Genomic DNA, 18,769 nt, shown 5'->3' with positions numbered 1-18,769 from the left:
TGCTCAGTGATTTTGTCAAAACACTGTCAGAATTTTGAGCACCTCCAGCTGATGCCTCCGAATAGTGGTGTCACCGTCTCCCTTTATCATCATCTTCATTTACTGTACTATTAGCTGCTCCTCCTAAACAGCTGAATCTGTTTCTTATATATTTTTGTCATGACTTGGATCATATAAGAGGAGAATATCCTTTTTAAAAAAAAGTTATATAAGAATGTGGTATAGAGAGGTTTATTTGAATAACAATATGGGTATGGATCTACATTTCCACAAATATTAATAGGGATCAAAATGCCTTCAATGAGAATAATTGGTATTTCCAGAATATTAATATTTTGACTGTTCAGATGCTTAGATTGATATGGGCCAAGTGAGGTTTTAATCCTTCTTCATCAGGAAAAAATATTTTATATTTCCTTCATGGCATTATCTAAGCAATATTTGGCAACAATTATGTATAAATATTTGCTTTATTACAAAATATTTTTGGATGACTCTGAAGACACATATGTAAAATGTGTATTTACTTTTATTGTAAAGAGAATTTTTTGAAACTCAGTTTTGTTCTTTTTACTTCTCTGTTGTTCAAACTATAAATCAAAGGGTTTAACATTGGAGCGACAACAACATAAAAAATAGAGGCATATTTCTCACGATTTACTGAGTCCTCACCTGATGGTCCAAAATAAGTGACTATCCCAGTACCAAAGTACATTGCCACTACTGTAATATGGGAGGTACATGTGGAGAAAGCCTTAGATCTTTTAGTAGACTGAATTTTTAGAACAGAACATATAATACAAATATAGGACGATACGATAAATACAAAAGGAGGAAATATACTGATAAAGCTGAGCGAAAATATCACAATTTCTTTAATTCTGGTATCATCACATGACAGTTTGAGAAGTGCTAGAATCTCACACATAAAGTGATTGACCTGATTTGGATAACATAGTAAGACCGGCAAGGGAAAAGATGGAACAACGGCAATTGTAAAACTGAATAACCACACAAAGGCAGTCAACCGAAAACACATGCTCCACCTCATCATTAAAGGATAGTGCAGAGGGTGACAGATGGCAACATACCGGTCATAAGCCATGACGGCCAATAAGTTGCACTCTGTAGTCCCTATGAACAATATTACTTTGAACTGTATGAGACAAGCACTAAGAGAGATGATTCGATAAGAAGAAACGAGGTCTGTCAACAGCTTGGGTACAGCTGAGGAGGCATTGCACAAGTCAATGAAAGAAAGATTGGCCAAGAAGAAGTACATGGGAGTCCACAAGTGATGGTTTATCAACACCACGTACATTATGAACACATTCCCAAAAATTGTTACCCCATAGATTACACAAAATAATAAAAAGAGACAAAAGTTTATTCTTAAGTCACTGGAAAACCCCAAAAGGATGAGTTCAGTAACTGTGGTGTTGTTTCTGACCATCTTGTGAAATCTTCAAAAACTTCAGATTTGATTAGAACTTTTATAGATCATTTTCCAAAACATTTGTTCTTGAGAGAATGTTCTTCTTCTTAAAGTTAATAGAAAATGGTTTAAACATCTGAATAAGCTCGGAAGTCATCATTGGGCAAGGAAGAGAAGTTTGGAAATATAAATTTTTGAGAAAAAAAGTTGGAAGTTGAGCGTTGGTTATACTTTTTAGAAAATGCATTGGGAATAAAAGAAGACATTTTGTTCTGTGGACTAGGATTGTCTCTGAAAAGAAAGTGTAAAGATATTGAACGCGTCATGGATTTTAGGAAGGATTCTATGGATTTCATCATGTCTTTTGACTCAGTTGCAATATAATCCTATTAATATTATAAATGTGAAAGTTTGTGAGTTTTGGATGTTCGGATGTTTGTTCCTCAATCACGCAAAACCCGCTCCACCGATTTGGCTTAAAGTTTCCACAAACATAGTTAATACACCCGATTGCGCAATAGGCTACTTTTTGTCACAATAGCGCACATACGTTTGTGCTAGGACCCCCACAAAACCCAAACTCACACCACCATCTTTGCAATCTCACACACTTTGGACCATAGCAAGCCACAAAATTCCTATTGCCCTCTACAGCCTCGCCCCTAACCCCACACAATCTCATATACATATACTTTACCACTTTGCCCCTCACCTTAACGATACTCCAGGAGGCGCTCTATAGCGCTCCGGAGCAGCCATGTTTGCTGACCCCAACGCTCTGACAATCCGCGACACTGCCCACCCATGTAAATATCCCTAGGCGGTCTAATAAATGCAAAAAAAAAAGTTTAAAAAAAAAGTAAAAAAAAAATAAAAACAAATAAAAAGGATTAAAAATTCAAATCACCCCCCTTTCCCTAGAACACATATAAAAGTAGTTAAAAACTGTGAACCACATACATGTTAGGTATCCCCACATACGAAATCGCCCGCTCTACAAAGCTACACAAATATTTTTCCTGTTCGGTAAACGCCGTAGCGGGAAAAATGGTCAAAAGTGCCAAACCGCCATTTTTTCACTGTTTTGATTCTGATAAAAATTTGAATAAAAAGTGATCAAAGCAATAACATTTCCCGAAAATGGTAGAACTACAAAGTACACCCAGCGCCGCAAAAAAAGACGCCCTATGCATCCCCGTACACGCACGTATAAAAAAGTTACGGCTGTCGGAATATGGCAACTTTTAAAAAAAATAATAATTTAACACAGTTTTGCCTTTTTTTAAGGGGTCAAAATGTAAATAAAACCATATAAATTTGGTATCCCCACAATCGTAACGAAACACAGAATACAGGGGACAGGTCATTTTGGTTGCACAGTGAACGCCATAAAACCAAAGCCCGTAAGAAAGTCGCAGAACTGCATTTTTTCTTCAAATCCTCCCCATTCTGAATTTTTTCCCTGCTTCCCAGTACATTATATAGAATAAATAATGGTGGCATCATGAAGAAAAATTTGTCCCAGGAAAAATTGAGACCTCATATGACTCTGGGAGCGGAGAAATAAAAAAGTTATGGGGTTTAGAAGGAGGGGAGTCAAAAACGAAAAACGAAAATCAAAACATGCCATCGGCGGCAAAGGGTTAACTTCAAATACTTCTGTCCCAAAGTCACTATGTAAAGTTTCTCACAACACCGTATATATAGCAGCTCTAATACAAAGTAACTTCAACACAAAAGTCTCACGTATTCTCAGAATTATAGCAAAAACAAGACACAAAGTTACATTTCATATCCCATACCTTATACACAGTACGAAAACCTTACCCGTGCCTGTATATACCCACTTCTACAATCACCGCAGAAGAAGTTGCGGGTACCAGCTAGTATCAAATAAATGTTCTGACTTAAAACCAAATTATTCCAGATTTTATTATTATTATTATTATTATTATTATTATTATTATTATTATTATTATTGAATTTGATGAGAACAAAATCAAACAAAATCATCAATGGAAATCAAATTTATTAACCAATGGAGGCCTGGATTTGGAGTCACCCCCAAAATTAAAGTGGAAAAACACCACAGGCTGATCCAACTTTGATGTAATGTCCTTAAAACTCAGTAGTGTGTGACCTCCCTACAACACCTGGGCATGCTCCTGATGAGATTGTGGTTGGTCTCCTGAGGAATCTCCTCCCAGACCTGGACTAAAGCATCTGCCAACTCCTGGACAGTCTGTGCTGCAACGTGACACATTGGAAGCGCTACCAGGAGACAGGCCAGTACACCAGGAGACGTGCAGGGGGATATAGAAGGGCGACAACCCAGCAGCAGGACCACTACCTAAGCCTTTGTGCATGGAGGAACAGGAGGAGCACTGCCAGAGCCCTGCAAAATGACATCCAGCAGGCCACTAATGTCAATGTGTCTGCACCAACTGTTATGGTATGAGGGCCCGATATCCACAGATGGGGGTTGTGCTCACAGCCCAACACCGTGCAGGACACTTGGCATTTGCCACAGAACACCAGGTTTGGCCACTTCACCACTGGCGCCCTGTGCTCTTCACAGATGAAAACAGGTTCACATTGAGCACATCTGACAGACGTGACAGAGTCTGGAGATGCCGTGGAGAGCGATCTGCTGCTTCAACATCTTTCAGCATGACTGGTTTGGCAGTGGGTCAGTAATTGTGTGGGGTGGTATTTCTTTGGAGGGCCGCACAGCCCTCCATGTGCTCGCCAGTGGTAGCCTGACTGCCAATAGGTACCGAGATGAGATCCCCTTGTGAGACCATTTGCTGGTGAAGTTGGCCCTGGTTTCCTCCTAATTTAGGACAATGCCAGACCTCATGTGGCGGGAGATTGTCAGAAGTTCCTGCAAGATGAAGGCATTGAAGCTATGGACTGGCCTGCCTGTTCCCCAGACCTGAATCCAATTGAGAACATCTGGGACATCATATCTTGCTCCATCCACCAATGTCACATTGCACCACAGACTGTCCAGGAGTTGGCAGATGCTTTAGTCCAGGTTTGGGAGGAGGTCCCTCAGGAGACCATCTGAAACATAATCAGGAGCATGCCCAGGCGTTGTAGGGAGGTCATACAGGCACGTGGAGGCCACACATACTACTGAGGCTTATGTTGGCATGTTGTTTTAAGGACATTACATCAAGGTTGGATCAGCCTGTAGTGTGTTTTTCCACTTTAATTTTGGGGGTGACTCCAAATCCAGGCCTCCATTGGTTAATAAATGTGATTTCCATTGATGATTTTTGTCATTTTTGTCATTTGTCATAAAATAAGCAAAATCTGGAACAAAAACAGCTGCCAACAACCTCACAACAGTAACTGGTTTGTCCCAGCAATCTGCTCACTACATATCATTTAGTGGGTAATTGACACTGCAGATTTGTTACAGAAATTCCTATGGTTGTAAACTCTATTCTATACATCTGGATGGAGCCAATGCAAGAATTTCTGCAATCCAAGACAAGATAAATGGCCTCAAAAATAACTACAATTAACCTCTTGTGTGAATTCTCCCTTATAGTGCCCAAACCATGAAGAGTGAAAGCCTGTTGACTTCCTTTTTGCTGGCAGATGAACAGGCTGAAACCTGGATCAATGTTTATTGTAAGTGATTGTACAGATAAGTTAGTAGAGATAAAGTTACGATAGTAACATCAGGGTTATTAGTCTTCATGTTGGGTGGGATATAGTTAGTAGGGTTAGTATTAGTAGGCTTAGGGTTTGCCTACATAGGCGTACGGAGACTTACAAGTCATTCCTGCTCCTCTAGGGATTCAGGGTAAAAAATATGCAAATCTATTCTCCAGGATGTAATTAGGAGAACAGTGCCTCTGTATGCTGCCTCCTTAACATCATACATGACTCAGTTAATAAGCCTACTAACATGATGCAGATTTAATTGCCAAATTAGCATTTCTATTCCAAAAGGAACAGATTCCCAGCTATGGACAGCACTGTTTCTGTCTTTTGGACCTCCTCAGCATAGCGCAGGGATACTAATTTAGGGTTAGCAGAGATATAAATCGATATATCAGACTCCATTGTCTTACATATTGGCTCTGTAGTAGGAAATATAATCATTGCAAGGCATTTTCTTTAATTGGTAATCTCAAGATGTTTATTTAGGAAAATATTAAGAAATCATTTTTAAAGTATGAAATTATTGTAACAAGAAATTGTATGGACAGAATCGGCAGGTTTAGGGACATTTCCAAAACTAATTGCAGAATTTACCCTTTTGCAATGATTTCCATTCCATGCGCTGGGATTGTCACTTACCTCCTTGTAACACTAAGGCACAGTAAGAATAAATGCAGACATGAACAGTCAGTGACATCCAAAAAAAAAGCAAACATACAGTGAACAGGATGGGGGCACATTGTTATATACAGTGTCAGCGTCAGCTTATAAAATAGTCAATATCATCTGGGATCAATTATAGACAATCCCACCGGGTCCAAGCAAATTATGATTCTAGACAAAGTTCAGACTCTTGGCAAAGTGTAAAATATTTCAAAAAGTTTGCCTTGAAAATACAAAGAAACTGTAGTCTTTTTTCCAGACCTGCCTAAAGCTTTTGCAAAGTACTGTGTAAAAGAGAAAGTAGGAAATTGGGAAAGGCATTTCAGGATAAATCTGCTGTATGTATATCATTCATTTGCATATGGGGATTCAATATCAAAATGTGTTTCGGACAAGTGCACCTATGGCAAACTGGGCCAATTTTTGAAAGTGATGAATAACTTAGCAAGACATGAGCAAAGGAGTTCTTGAGATATGTTATTTTCTATTTTCGATTTCTCTTTTTGACACCTCAACTTTCAAAAGCCATAACTTTATTTTTCCATGCAAAGAGCCATGTGGGCATTTCATGTTGGGGAATAAATTATGCTTCATGATGGTACCATTAAATATTGAAAACGAATGGGGAGTAATCGGAAAAAAAAAGTGTTTGGTCAACTTTCTTACAAGCTTCATTTTTATGGCATTCATTCTGCAGCCAAAATGGGCTGGTTAGGGCCCAATACATAATCATGTTCCCTTTGTAGCTAACCTCATGCAGTCTGTGTTTTTACTACTGTAGGACAGCAATGGACGGGAAGACAATGTCAATAGTTGGGGCAGGCAGGTGGACATCTACAGACAACGGAGTGTGGTGCTCCACAAAAAGAAACCCTGTATATTTACACCAGGCCCAGACATGAAGCCTGGTGTGAACTTCTGACCTACCCTCAGTATCTTCTGACTCTTCAGTCTGTCTCCTCTTATTTGTCTAAACCTTTTGCAAAGTATTGTGTAAAAGAGAAAGTAGGAAATCGTGAAAGGCATTTCAGGATAAATCTGCCGTATGTATGGCATTCATTTGCATATGGAGTTTCAATTACAATAGGACAGCAATGGGATTACAATTGCCTAAAATACTTTAGAAATGTGGCTGCTTGTGATACCATCATTGTGACCCAAACTCATCATGGTCCTTTATCCCTCACTCGAATCGAGCGGTAGTTACACATTTCATTGAAATTCTATGGTACTGATGAAGACAGTCAAGAAAGTGTTATCTTTGTCAGTCCCATAGAGATGATATGGAAAAATAGTCTCACATTGAAACATATTCAACATCACTCCATTGAATCCCCCTTGTGTCTATTTGTGGGGGTCTCAGTGTTAGGCAATTAAATAGTCATACGCTAATGTCTTTACCTGTTTGGGCCTCTGTTCCACCCTCCGCTCACATGTTTTAGCGCAACAGGCATGTTCAGTTGTGATCCTTAACACTTGTTGTAGCACAGCTGAGGATCTGTTGCTGTATTTCAGTCCAGCCACTACTTTTGTTCCTTTGGCTACTAGGGAGTTAACTTAGTGCTTTTGGTTGACACTCCTCCTGGTCAATCAAGTCTATTGCTATGCTATTGCTATTGCTATTGATATGCTTGCTATTGCCTTTCAATGTGTGCTGGCTCTAAACTATTACTGTTTGTATTTACACGTCTGACCTTTGGATTTTCTTCTGACTACTCTCTTGGATTTTTATTTTTTACTGCACTGCTCGACTGGTTCCAACCTTTTGGCTAGCTGACCTCCTTTTATAGTTTGTCTCTGTCTGCATTCTGTATTATCACCTATAACTTAAGGAGGGACTGCCGCCCAGTTGTCCTCTTCTGCTGAGGCAAGTAGGCAGGGACAGGGGACGGGTTAAGCTTAGGACTCACTGTCTAGTTGTTCCCTTCCTCCCAAGTTTCACCAGCAACTACTGGGAAATTGTTCTACTTGCAATTCCCTTACACAAATAAGAAGGAAGGAAGGAAGGAAGGAACGAAGAAAGGGATAGAGAGAGAGGAAGGAAGAAAGGGAGAGAGAGAGAGAAAGGGAGGAAGGGAGGGAAGGAAGGAAGGAAGGAAGGAAGGAAGGGAGGGAAGGAAGGAAGGAAGGAAGGAAGGAAGGGAAGGAAAGGAAAGGAAAGGGAAGGGAAGGAAGGAAGGAAGGAAGGAATTCTCACCTTCCATTACCTCTTCTGGACCTCCTTGTGGTGTCTGGAAATCCGCAGTGATGTCAGTGTCTGGGATTACTGGTGAGGCCCAATGAATCAGACAAATAACTATAATTTTTAAACACCTCCGACTGATGCCTCCAAATATACAAGCTGACATCTTCCTGTTTTATGTTTCGTTTACCATTCTGCTGCCTGCTACTCCTAAACAGCCGGACATCATCTTTCTTGGCCCAGTCCATTCCATTGAATATACACTCAATATGACATACAGTGCAAAAAAATACTGCCATACATAGTACCTTACCAGAACCAACTAGTGGATGAATGATGTCACTGGTCCCTCACCAGCAACCCTATGAAGACAGAAATTGGTCTCAGAAGTCATGTGAGCCTCTCTGGGTCCAGGTCAGTGAGTTCTGGTTTGGGAGGGAACGGGAATCGGGACTGTACAATGGAGTGTCGAGGGTAGTTCAGTATGACTTCTTTTGTTTTATATCAACAGTTACTGACCCTGAGTTAGACAACTCTTTTTGGTCTTACACAAAATACTATGCACAGTGTCCAGACATTGATACAAAATAAAAATCTCATTTGGAATGTCATACAGGTGTTTTATGCCATACAAGATTTAGGATCATTTACCACTTTCTGCCCCCATCTCTCTGCCCGCTGCCTTCCATCATGTATTTATTATTAAAGATATTTCGCGATTATTTTTTTAACTTCCCTATTGTTTAAAGTATAGATAAGAGGATTTATCATTGGAGAAATAATAGCACAAAAAATTAAAAAATATTTGTCCTGGCTCAAAGATTCGGTAGACGATGGTCTTAAATAAGTCAACATTGAAGCCCCAAAAAACATTGCCACCACAGTAATATGGGAGGTACAAGTAGAAAAGGCCTTCGACCTTCCAGAAGACTGAACCTTCAATACAGAAGATATAATACAACTATAGGACACCAGAATTAACACAAAAGGGATAAGAAGAGCGATAAAACCCATACTAAATATTACAAGCTCTTGAAGAGAGGTATCATCACATGACAACCTCAGCACCGATAGGACCTCACACATGAAATGGTCAATCTTGTTGGGGTAACACAATGTTATGGGCATGGCAAGGGATGGGATTATTACATTTATGAAACTAAATATCCACACAAAGGCGGCTAAACAGAAACATATACTTCTACTCATGAGAACGTGGTAGTGGAGTGGGTGGCAGATGGCCACGTATCGGTCATAGGCCATGACGGCAAGAAGTTGGCATTCGGTGGCTCCTATCAATAGGATAACCTTAAACTGTATGAGACAACCAATGACTGATATTGACCTATGAGTGGATACAAGGTCTACCAGCAGCTTAGGTATCGCTGATGACGAATAACACAAGTCTATGAAGGATAAATTGCAGAGGAAGAAGTACATTGGGGTCTGTAAGGGCGGGTTCAGTATAATGATACATATGATAAGACAGTTTCCCAATACAGAGAAGAAATAGATCAAGAGAAATACAGGGAACAAACAGAGATTAGTTTCCATGTTATCGGAAAATCCTAAAAGAATCAACTCAGTGGCCAACGTCTTATTGTCCATGTTTTCCTTAAATTCCTTCGAAAGAACATATATTGTACTGGAGGTGAGTACCTGAGATTTTAAGTACTATATCTTGGCTACAAGTGCTCCAAATATTCATGGCTTGGATGGTTTAATCTTAAAAAAATAAAATCCCACAATGTCCAGCTGGAGACCCCATGCATGATGAGCTGACCATGTTCGTAGGGTATAGGACCTTTGTAATGACATGTCCTACATGTGCTATGGAATATTTACAATACTATTAAGACATGTCCATGGTCCGTATTGGATGGAGAGTCATCAGAACCATCACGAACTGCAGTTTATCTGGATGGAGCTTGACCCTCAAAGTTGCCCTACCCTATTGCAGCTGCTACTATAAGCCTCCGAGCCTGCTAGGTGCATGCTATCATGAGAGGGAAAGAAAATCCTTCCTGATAAACATTCCCCATCAGTTATTTTTTAGAACCTCTGAACGTCGGAATTCATTTGTTTCAGTTACATCGGCAATGAGACACTTGAAAAAATGCCTGAATTTCGTAGAAGATGAACTGTAAAAAAAGATATAAAAAATTCACGGCATAAGGTAGAACCTCCATTATGTGTAGTCTGTGCCTGACAATTGAGTTACTCTAAGCTGTATAAAAACCTTTCTACTACTCTCAGGAGTCATTACTTTAGTCCCAAGACGAGGCTGACAAATAAGCATGGGAGTTATTTACCTGCCTCGTCTGCTCTACTGACTAGTCAATGACTTAATGGTTGAGTTTTTAATAAATGGATAAAATTTGAAAAAAAAAACCCCAAAACATCAAGAAGATAAGAAAGAAGTTCCTATGAAAGATGGGTTAACTAGTTCTTAATAAGGAAAGTTTGTTAATTATCAATAACATGATTATTAATAGAGATGAGTGAGTAGTTAAATATTCAATATTCGTTTCGAGTAGCCACTCAATATTCGACTACTCGAATCGAATATCGAATCCTATTATACTCTATGGGGGAAAAATGCTCGCTTCAGGGGTAGGCAACATTCGATCAAATTAAACTTACCAAGTCCACGAGTGAGGGTCGGGCTGGATTCTCCAAGAAGTCTTCTCCGCGCAGCGTCCCCGTGGCATCTTCCGGCTCTGAATTCACTCTGCCAGGCATCGGGCCTGGGCAGAGCCGACTGCGCATGAATGCACTACAAAAAAATGGCCGCTTGCAGTCAAAGCGGCCATTTTCTTGTAGCGTGGGCATGCACAGTCGGCTCTGCCCAGGCCCGATGCCTATCAGAGTGAATTCGGAGCTGGAAGACGCCGCGGGGATGCTGCGTGGAGAAGACTTCTAAAGGTAGGAGAAGAACCAGCGTTGATTGGCCAACTGTACAGCATTCAGCCAATCAACGCTGGTTCTGCATCACATTTTCCCATTCGAATAGCGAGTGGTACTCGATCAAGTACGAGTATTTCGAATACCGTAGTATTCGATCGAATACCTACTGGATCGAATACTACTCGCTCATCTCTAATTATTAAATTACATCAATATTTATTGCTTTTTGAAGATCTGAAGATGCCAACCGGGGCTTTATCGATGTCAACCGGTACGTAATGTGGAATGTGCCGCAGTGTGGTCCATGCTCTATTATAAATATACAGTAGTGTCCACAAGATAATAATCAGGTGCCCAAGGATGGTGCCGAAAAATGAAAAAAAAAAAAAAAAAAACACCTCTGCTGGTGCTACAGCTACAACCAGTCTTCTCTCCTGGATCTTCCCAATATCTTCAGACCTCTTCTATGATGTCAGCAACCCTACGAGGCCTATGATTGGACCTCAGCGTTCAGATGGGGGCTTTCACTTCATGACACCATTCTCAAAGCATCATAATGATGTTAAATTCAAACTTCACCCGTATAACTCGGTCTATGTGTGCGCCGGATTTACCAAACATCATGCCGAGAGAGGAACTCCTAGTGTAATAGTCATCTACACCAGGCAACATACTGTCCCATATTATAGTCACTACAGTAAGGCACTCCTGATATCACAGATAACTATTATGCTAGTAGTCCCTCTCCCGGCATGGTAAGTCCAGTGCACACATGGACCGAAAACTCAGTTGTGTGAATCTAGCCTTACAATTACATGAGTGTCCAGGTCCATATTATTATCACCATTCATTGAAATGTTTGTATTATTTTCAGAAGATTTGCTAAAACACCTAGTCTACATGCAAAGTCATAAGAGGAAGCAACCCGACTCCAATGTAAAATCTGTGCCAGGGCACCACTATAATGCACTCTTTATATAGGACTGGTCTCTTCATATTAGGAAGCAACACCTTATGAACCCCCTAAGGCTCTTGGGTCTAAGGTGTAATGGTGCCTTCTCAAATTATGCCCCTGCCTAAATGCTGTGCACTGCAATTTCACCACACATGGTTTGTCCACTCTTTCCTACCCTTGAGAAAGGGTGCAGGGCTTAAAATGTGAGAACTTGCACTAGAATTGCACCAAAATGCTATGGCATTTTTTTTTTAAATCACAAAGCAATACAATTATAAAAATGATATAAAACTAGGAGAGGGATGTATTATAATGATCCTTTGTGTGCCATGTGCAGGGTCACACCAAGATCAACTCTGACCATGGACAATTCATTTCTTGAATATGATGGTCATGTGACAATGACTTCTGGAAGAGTGACCTTTACTTTTGCTTTTGGAAACCAAATAGCTCCTGTGCAGTGAGATTTCAGTAGCCGATCAGTTGTCGTGGTAGCCAGGAATCTTCTGAAGTCAATCAGTTCTGCCAATGCCATGTGAGTATTGTGGATATTGAGCATTTAAATATGGTGGTCACTCAGGAACTGAATGTCTGACATAGCCGCGGGGTCTCCACTGTATTATACAGCAGAGACCTTTCGGGAATCTGTGTCAATGTTAAAAAACAATTTTCCTGGGCATGATTGGTGCCATGTTGGGGTGGATTGCTGGTTCCTGGGATGAGATTGAAGCCTACCAGGCTTGATCCTGTACTGCCTCTATTACAAGCTGCTATTCAGCCTGTAATAGAAGTGCTGGTATTTTGCAATGCATTGCATTAGTGATCGGATGCTCTGGGGTTCAAGACCCCTAGGTGGTCTAAAAATTATAACAAAAAATAAGAGTTATAAAAATTCTAATTAGCTTCATTTACATATATACATATAACAGTACTTAAATAAAGTGAAACACATACACATTAGGTCTCCCCATGTCTGAAAACGCCCAGTCTACAAACTTAGATTTTTATCGTACAGTAAACAGTGTAGCAGGAAAAAAAAGAAAAAGATTTTAATGAAAAGCGATCAAAGCAATAGACATTCCCAGATATGTTTGATGAGAGACAAGTCCCAAGACCCTGCAGACAATGGTAGCCCATATAGGTCACATAGACTTCTCACAGTGGAATAAGCAACATGTAGAATGTTCTTTTGGAAAATAGCTCCTAGCAAAACTTTTGAGAAAAGGAAATCCCTCTGGTTCTACCACCAAGCTGTTAGTGTACCTGATATGAAAGCTAGAGGGGTTCAGCTGGAGTGAGTTACACCACCTCACCATAATATTGGGTTTCCAGTCCCATTCCAGTCTCCATTGTCATCTTGCTCCATTATAGCCTATGAGAGCGGTGAGGTCAATGGAACATCTATATCTGGACATTTGGCTTATAACCTAATGTTGTGCAAAAACCTTCTCATGGTTTGTGCTGACACTATTTGCCACCCCAGATTCATTCTTCAAATTATATGATCTGTCTTTGCATCAGTTCTTTAATATGGCCGTCTTGATGTCATTTTTTTTTTTTTTTATTGCTCTCCCAACCACCAGGACACACAACATTGAAAACGTTGATATCTCGGCCTAGATGCATAGATGCCAGAGTAATGAACCAAGGTCTCTCATTTCAAGAATTCTGTCCTTCTCAGTTTACAACAGGTAGTGATTAGGGTGGAGCAGATCTTGAGATTTCAGGATTGATTTTAAAATCCATTTCCGATCATTTTCCAGCCAATTCCTCACAATCGTGAAATTTGCTCGATCGCGGATTGGGATCCGATCTTTCCCTATCCCAATCGCTCAACCCTAGTCAATGCTTCTCTATTGGAAAAGTCACTTTTAGGGTTGAGCCGATCCTGAGATTTCAAAATCCGATTTGCTTTCATTTTCCAGCCGATCCCGATCGTGAAATTTGCTCGATCACCGATCGGGATCCGATCTTTTCCGATCCGGATCACTCAACCCTAGTAGCAATAACTGGCACATTGATGAACAGGGGGCATCACACAATCATCCCACACCATTTGATCTGATTTTTGAGACTTCATGTGGCTAAAACTCTGCCTTCAAGCAGACCTTTATGTCCCCCAACATTGGAGTGGTGTGCTGGAATATTTGATCAATTGCAGATCTTAGTGACTCCGGCTACTTACACCTTGATATTTATAACCTTACGTTTTGACCTTTTACATGCTGCAATTTCATTGTTGCAGAGGAACTCCTCCAAGGATTCCTTGCAGACCCCTCGTTCATTGTGAACCAAATTTCATTTTAGATATTTCATGAGTATTTTTTTAACATCTCTATTATTCAAACTATAGATAAGGGGATGTATCATCGGAGATATAATAGCACAAAAAACAAACCCATACTTATTCTGGTATAAAGATTCAGATGATGGCGTTAAATAAGTCACTAGTCCAGTCCCAAAAAACATGGCCACCACAGCAAGATGTGAGGTACAAGTAGAAAAAGCCTTTGCTCTCCCTGCAGAGGGAATCTTCAGTACGGAATATATAATACAACAATAAGACACAAGAATTAACACAAAAGGGAGAAGAAGAACAACAAAACCTACACTAAATATTACAAGTTCTTGAGCAGAGGTATCATCACATGACAACTTCAGCACCGATAGGACCTCACACATGAAATGGTTAATCTTGTTGGGGTAACACACAGTAAAGGGCATGGCAAGGGATGGGATGGTTACATTTATGAAACTAAATATCCATACATAGGCGGCCAAATAGCAACAAACTCTCCACCTCATGAGAACGTGGTAGTGGAGGGGGCGGCAGATGGCCACGTATCGGTCATAAGCCATGACGGCAAGAAGTTGGCATTCAGTGGCTCCTATCAATAGAAACACTTTAAACTGTATGAGACAACCAATGACTGATATCGTCCTACGAGTAGATAAGAGGTCTACGAGCATCTGAGGTATTGACGTTGAGGAGTAACACAAGTCTACGAAGGATAAATTCACCAGAAAGAAGTACATTGGCGTCTGTAAGGGAGGATTCAGTATAATAACACATATAATAAGGCAGTTTCCAAATATACAAAGTGCATAGATTAAGAGAAATATTGGAAACAAACACATATTAGTCTTCATGTTATCGGAAAATCCCAGAAGAATAACTTCAGTGGCCAATGTCTTATTGGTCATATTGGTTTCCAATTCCTATGAATGTAAGTATAAATATGTGACAAAATGACCAAAGATGATTCCATATCAGTTACCCTATTGTCCGTAACAAATACTGATGTTGACCATGGTCTTGATGTTTTTGGTGATCTTGGCAATTCCCTTCTCTCAGGTCTTTACTTTGGGAATCCATTTCTCTATCATCTTGGTCTAGGGCTTGTTATGGAAACTTTTACAGAAAACCATTTCCCTTGTGAGTAAAACCAGATAATTTAGACATTGAGTTACAACAATGAAAGGGTTTTAGAGATAGAGACAAATTCAAATGGCAATGTCCCAAAAAAAGAGGGATTTTAAGCCAAATTTTTGGCAACCAGTCATCAGAACATCCACTTACTATCAATATCACTGTCATAGAAGAACTATCATAATGATTCATATGACTTATAGTTAACTCTAAAAAACATTATCGGACCTAAACATCCGGCCTCTCACCCTATAAGGCAGTGCTATTGGTTTGCCTTCACGTGAGGTTTCTGGACTTGGTAGGTTCTAAGTAAATGGATCGTAGGTAAATTTTTTGAATTGACAAACAACACAACAACAAGGCCACATGGGAAAGAGTCGGTAATATAGAAATTAGCAATATACCTATATAGTATGGGAATGCAATATATTAGCAATGAAGACTGCAATGAGTTCCTCATCATCCCTTCCAGTCTTGTGCATTCTAATCATCATCACCTACCTCCAAGACATAGAATAATATCCACTGGAACTCGGCACCATGGTTCAACTGGGCACAAGATCCTTCAGTAAGCCTGACCAAATAATAAGCCAAAAAGGTCAAGCAGAAGACCTCATGGGACGCTGGCCTTGCAGTAAATCAGGGTCTTTGATGTCCCCAAGTGCAATGAAACATTTACGATATTATTATAAAGTACATATAAAGTATTATTATGAAGTACATTGTCTATAGAGTTAGGGATGAACCTTGAGAATAATTCCCATTGGTTTGTCCAAGGAATCGCTCATAAACAAAGCCTGAAGAAGCGGACAACTTTAGTCACTGTAGTTTAGGCCTCTTTCAAGTGAATGAGTAATGGACAATACATAGAGAGCGGAAATGTCTGCCTCTTTCTCCATTACCTGTGTGTCATATGCTGGGAACAACTAACCAATGGAGGTACCAGGTGTTGGGAAGAAGAAGGAGAAGGGAAAGGCACTTGCCAACTGTTGGTGGCCTATATGACCAGGTGGTGGGCAATTTACTTTGCATATATATCCTTGCAGAGTTATCAGCTTGTTAGGAACAGCTGGACATCCCAAAGAGAAGACAGGTATGGCTTATTACTGAATGAGCCATGTGCATATGGCTATGGAAACCACCACCATGCAGTTTCTTACCGACCTGCTAGAACCCAGTAATAGTCGGAACTGTTGGGTTCTAAAGAACTCAGATAAGCTCTGCGTATACTAGAAGGCTACATTCATCCTAAAATAATAATAGTTTGTCCTAACAACTTTCCATCTTTGGATTCCATGGTCATTGATGAGTGTAACTTACCTCGGGGTGTAGAGGAGTCCCCTTAGTTGTTGGTGGCTCTGGAATTGTTATAGTAAATCTGCAACTTTGTTCGTTCCATCCATTCTGCCATAAAATGGGAAAAAATTCTTTGTAACCCCTGACAGATGGCTGGATTTATATTCCTCTTGATTTTTCCTACATTTTTCTTACATTTATAGTGGGTAACAACATAAATATAAAAACATTCAAAGAGTCAACATGAGCCAGAAGACTGAATATAATAAAGCACGCAACGAAATCATGACGCCCATGGATTTCAATGTGAATTTGACAACGAAGTTACCCGCGGCTGTATAAGAACCTTTATTCTACTCTTGAGATTTAGTATATGAGTCTCAAGACACGATGAACAGTCTCACGAGAGGAGATGTTATTCAACTGCGTCTTCCATTTTCCAATCAATAAAAGAAATGTAGTAATGTGTCAGCAGAGGCCACAAAAAAATTATTCTGTTTACATTATATTTATGGATGTTGGGCCAGAAAATGGTCTGGCTAGGATTGGTCTATTATATGGTTACGATTGTATAGCAAGGTCTCACAAAAGCAATAGCAGGAGATTGACTGATAACTGCGAGCATTAGAGACTGTTATTAAAAAGTAGAACACTTCTGCAAGCCAAAACGGACACTCAGATGCCTTCACCAGAGCCCACTGCGAGGCGGGTTGGACTTGTGTCGAATCTGAGAGTCTGAGTTGACACCAAATGTATAGATGTGCCAATAATAAACACAATGCTGGCTGGAACCAAAACTTAGTGGAGTAAAGACAAAAGACAGGTCTTACAGGCATGGGTCAGACTTTCGGTAAAATGGTGGACACTAGAATGGAAGCCCAATGGAGGAGAAAAATGGAATCCAGATGTAATGAGGAGGACAGTACATTTAGCTTTTCGGCGTAGTTAGAATTACCTAGAGGCTCAGTAAGTAGTCTCATGTCACTGGGGCAGACCCATGTCTGGTAGATTTAGGCAATGTTCACACCTCCTCATATAATGTACGTGTGGAGTCTTCATTTTATGCAGACACCATAATTTTTTATTCATTTCAATGTGTTTATTCAGAGGTCCATTTTTTTTGGGTTCTTAGGTCCACAAAAAAATCATTAGAAGCACAGGTTTGTTTGTTTTTTCACTGATGCCAATGAAAAAAGTGAGAAAGTTGGAGTGCTCTCTATGGATATGGCGGACCTCAAAACCACCATTGATGTGCGAAGGAGGCCTCGACCTGTACCAGTGAGGAAACTCTCGTGTTCAAGTCAGAACATGGATATCATATTGGCTCAGTGGTTAGCAGGTTAGAGCCATTGGGAAGAGAGAACTAAGTCCTAAGGGCCACCACAATCATCAAAAATATCAGAGGTCTTTAGGAAGGGGTGAAGAGTAGGGTTGAGCGATCGGGATTGGAAAAGATCGGATCCCGATTGGCAATCGAGTAAATTTCACGATTGCGATCGGGTTCTGATCCCACCTAAAAAAGATCGGGAACAGAATTTCAATCAATGGGAGCCGGCTCCTGGAAAAAGAAGCAAGATGCTCATTTTTTCAGGCGGATTCACCTCACGACATCCCCCTGAAGATATTCTCTCCTGACTATGCCTAATCCGGAAAGGATTATGCCGGTGCCCTGCATCGTCATCCAGTCGCAGCTACCCATATTTTGGACCGGAACCTAAGACGTCCTCCTCCTCAGGTTCCAGTCCAAATACAGCCATGTGAACTTACCCTAAAGGCACTGGAAAAATGGAGAAAAACGTGACAGGAAGAGGTCCAGAGCAGACCAAAGGCCACTATAAAAGTAGATGACAAGTTTTGTTTTCCAGCAGAAGCCTGGGATTGGTTACCAGAGTAGAAAGATACTCTAACTCCGGTGGAATAACCCCCTGGATGCTGTGATCAATAGCGCTCAAGGCATTCATGGTGTTCGGGGGCAAGATTACTCCTCCACCACCCCTTGGATCCCCCACATTGCCATGGTAGACAGAATTAGGTATCCCCATGTGTTTGTAAGTCCTAAGTATCCAAAAATAGCATTACTTATCTCGTATAGTGCATACAATTAATGAAGAAAATGAACATGTTTTGCTATATGGAGAAGTCAGAGCATCTTGATAACTCAGGCATGGATTGTGTTTGCCAGGCCCTTCCGTTATTAAGACTGCCATATGAAATGCCAATCTT

General features: G+C 40.4%; 2 protein-coding genes across 2 annotated transcripts; both read right to left on the bottom strand.

Moving 5' to 3' along the window:
- Positions 1–529: 529 nt before the first annotated feature.
- Positions 530–9,566, bottom strand: LOC142198633 (olfactory receptor 5V1-like). The gene is made up of 2 exons (XM_075269662.1): positions 8,759–9,566; positions 530–642 (listed from the first exon to the last, which is right to left on the bottom strand). Exons 1-2 carry the CDS (start codon positions 9,564–9,566, stop codon positions 530–532), a joined length of 921 nt encoding a protein of 306 aa, XP_075125763.1.
- Positions 9,567–14,118: 4,552 nt separating this feature from the next.
- On the bottom strand, positions 14,119–15,024 carry LOC142198632 (olfactory receptor 2B6-like). Its single transcript, XM_075269661.1, has one exon. It carries the CDS (start codon positions 15,022–15,024, stop codon positions 14,119–14,121), a length of 906 nt encoding a protein of 301 aa, XP_075125762.1.
- Positions 15,025–18,769: the final 3,745 nt, after the last annotated feature.

The sequence above is a fragment of the Leptodactylus fuscus genome, chromosome 3 (genome assembly GCF_031893055.1).
Source record: "Leptodactylus fuscus isolate aLepFus1 chromosome 3, aLepFus1.hap2, whole genome shotgun sequence".
NCBI lineage: Eukaryota > Metazoa > Chordata > Amphibia > Anura > Leptodactylidae > Leptodactylus > Leptodactylus fuscus.
The sequence above is the reverse complement of the archived record's forward strand: the minus strand, read 5'-3'. Positions and strand labels throughout refer to the sequence as shown.

What these genes read in the sequence shown, in the direction of transcription:
- LOC142198633 (XM_075269662.1), bottom strand. Translation starts at nt 9,566, where the DNA reads ATGGACAATAAGACGTTGGCCACTGAGTTGATTCTTTTAGGATTTTCC. An exon ending in TTTGAGCCAGGACAAATATT is followed by an intron (nt 643 to 8,758) that starts TTTTAATTTTTT and finishes GTGAGAAATATG; the next exon opens with CCTCTATTTTTTATGTTGTT.
- LOC142198632 (XM_075269661.1), bottom strand. Translation starts at nt 15,024, where the DNA reads ATGACCAATAAGACATTGGCCACTGAAGTTATTCTTCTGGGATTTTCC.